This window comes from Limulus polyphemus, unplaced genomic scaffold, assembly GCF_000517525.1.
Source record: "Limulus polyphemus unplaced genomic scaffold, Limulus_polyphemus-2.1.2 Scaffold2168, whole genome shotgun sequence".
NCBI classification, from domain to species: Eukaryota; Metazoa; Arthropoda; class Merostomata; order Xiphosura; family Limulidae; genus Limulus; species Limulus polyphemus.
Genome location: NW_013667778.1, coordinates 208,675 through 210,042, shown reverse-complemented (window position 1 = coordinate 210,042; position 1,368 = coordinate 208,675). Strand labels below are relative to the sequence as shown.

Sequence of the window (1,368 nt, the reverse complement as noted above, 5' to 3'; positions counted from 1 at the left end):
AATATATATATATATATATATATTCTTTCAATATTTATCTACTTGAAGTTGCTTATATAGGTGATTTTACAACTTCACAAATATTTTTACAGGTGTACAATTTGTGGTCAACTGCGCACTAGAAAAACTCCTGAAATACAATTAACCACAGCAAGAAGAAACAATATCTTACATTAACAATAATGAGTTATTTTCTAAAAGTTCAAAGTAAAAATACACAATTCTTTAGTGAAAGAATTATGAAAAATAAGCGATGTAAAAATTTGATAAATGCTTAGTAAATTAATCGAAACATTTAAGGAAGTACAAATCTCGTTCAAATTTGAATAACATTGCTTGTTTGCAATTTTAAAGTTAGCTGGAGAAAAAACTAAATCAATAGAAAATAATGAATTACAGAAATAAAGAGTGCGCTTTTCGTTGCTAGATAATATCCTGTTAATTTGTGTGTGTGCATTGTTAATGCCGACTACTAAGTTTAGTTTCTCGAGTCGTGTATTTCGTTCTCCAGCACTCGTACAGACCTAAACCTGAAGTGTATCGTTATAAGTTTTCATTTCATTACTTCTTCAAATATCTTATGTTACACATGGACGAAAATTGTTTAAATTTCTTAGCACTAATTGTTTAAAAAACAACAGATATTACAACTCGGCTAGGCCTAAAAAGGCAGATATTAGAACTCACCTAGGCCTTATGTCACTATAAATGGAGAAATGGATGAAAATTGTTTAAATTTTTTAGCACTAATTGTTAAGAAAAACAAAAGATATCACAACTCGGCTAGGCCTAAAAGAGCAGATATTAGAACTCACCTAGGCCTTATGTCACTATAAATGGAGAAATCGGAAAAATGAAGAGTTACATTTTTTTTTTGTCTTCAGGGAAGTAAAGTCCAACCAGAAGACGATGAAGATAATCCTACGAGAAGAGTGGATAAAATCTTTGAACAACTTGACAAGGTACAAAAATAATCAAAGTTGATAATATTTTACGAAATTGATAAATGAATGTTTTTCTTCATTAAACGCACCCTGTATTTGATACCAAGTCACGATATGTAATAAGATACAGAACTTTAACCCTAAACAAGAACTTAACCACAAGGCACGTGCGAGTGGCGTTATGTATTGCTTGTAGCACAGGGCCAAGCTGGCATGGCCTGGTGGTTTAGGGCGCTCGACTCGCTATCTGTGGGTCACGGGTACGAATTCCCGTCCCACCAAATATGCTCGCCCTTTCAGCTTTGGAAGCATTATAACGTGGCGGTCAATCCCACTATTCGTTGGTAAAAGAGTAGTGTAAGAGTTGTAGGTGGGTGGTGATGACTAGCTACCTTCCCTCTAGTGTTACACTGCTAAATTAGGG

General features: G+C 33.9%; 1 protein-coding gene across 1 annotated transcript in view; it reads left to right on the top strand.

Moving 5' to 3' along the window:
* The window catches only part of LOC106466146 (frequenin-1-like), a gene marked incomplete at its 5' end in the record, with an annotated part of 9,847 nt that overhangs the window by 3,935 nt on the left and 4,544 nt on the right, over nt 1-1,368 (top strand). The window contains one exon of the mRNA XM_013926387.2: nt 885-962. Within this exon, the coding sequence (XP_013781841.2) occupies nt 885-962 (78 nt within the window). The remainder of the gene's footprint in view (nt 1-884; nt 963-1,368) is intronic.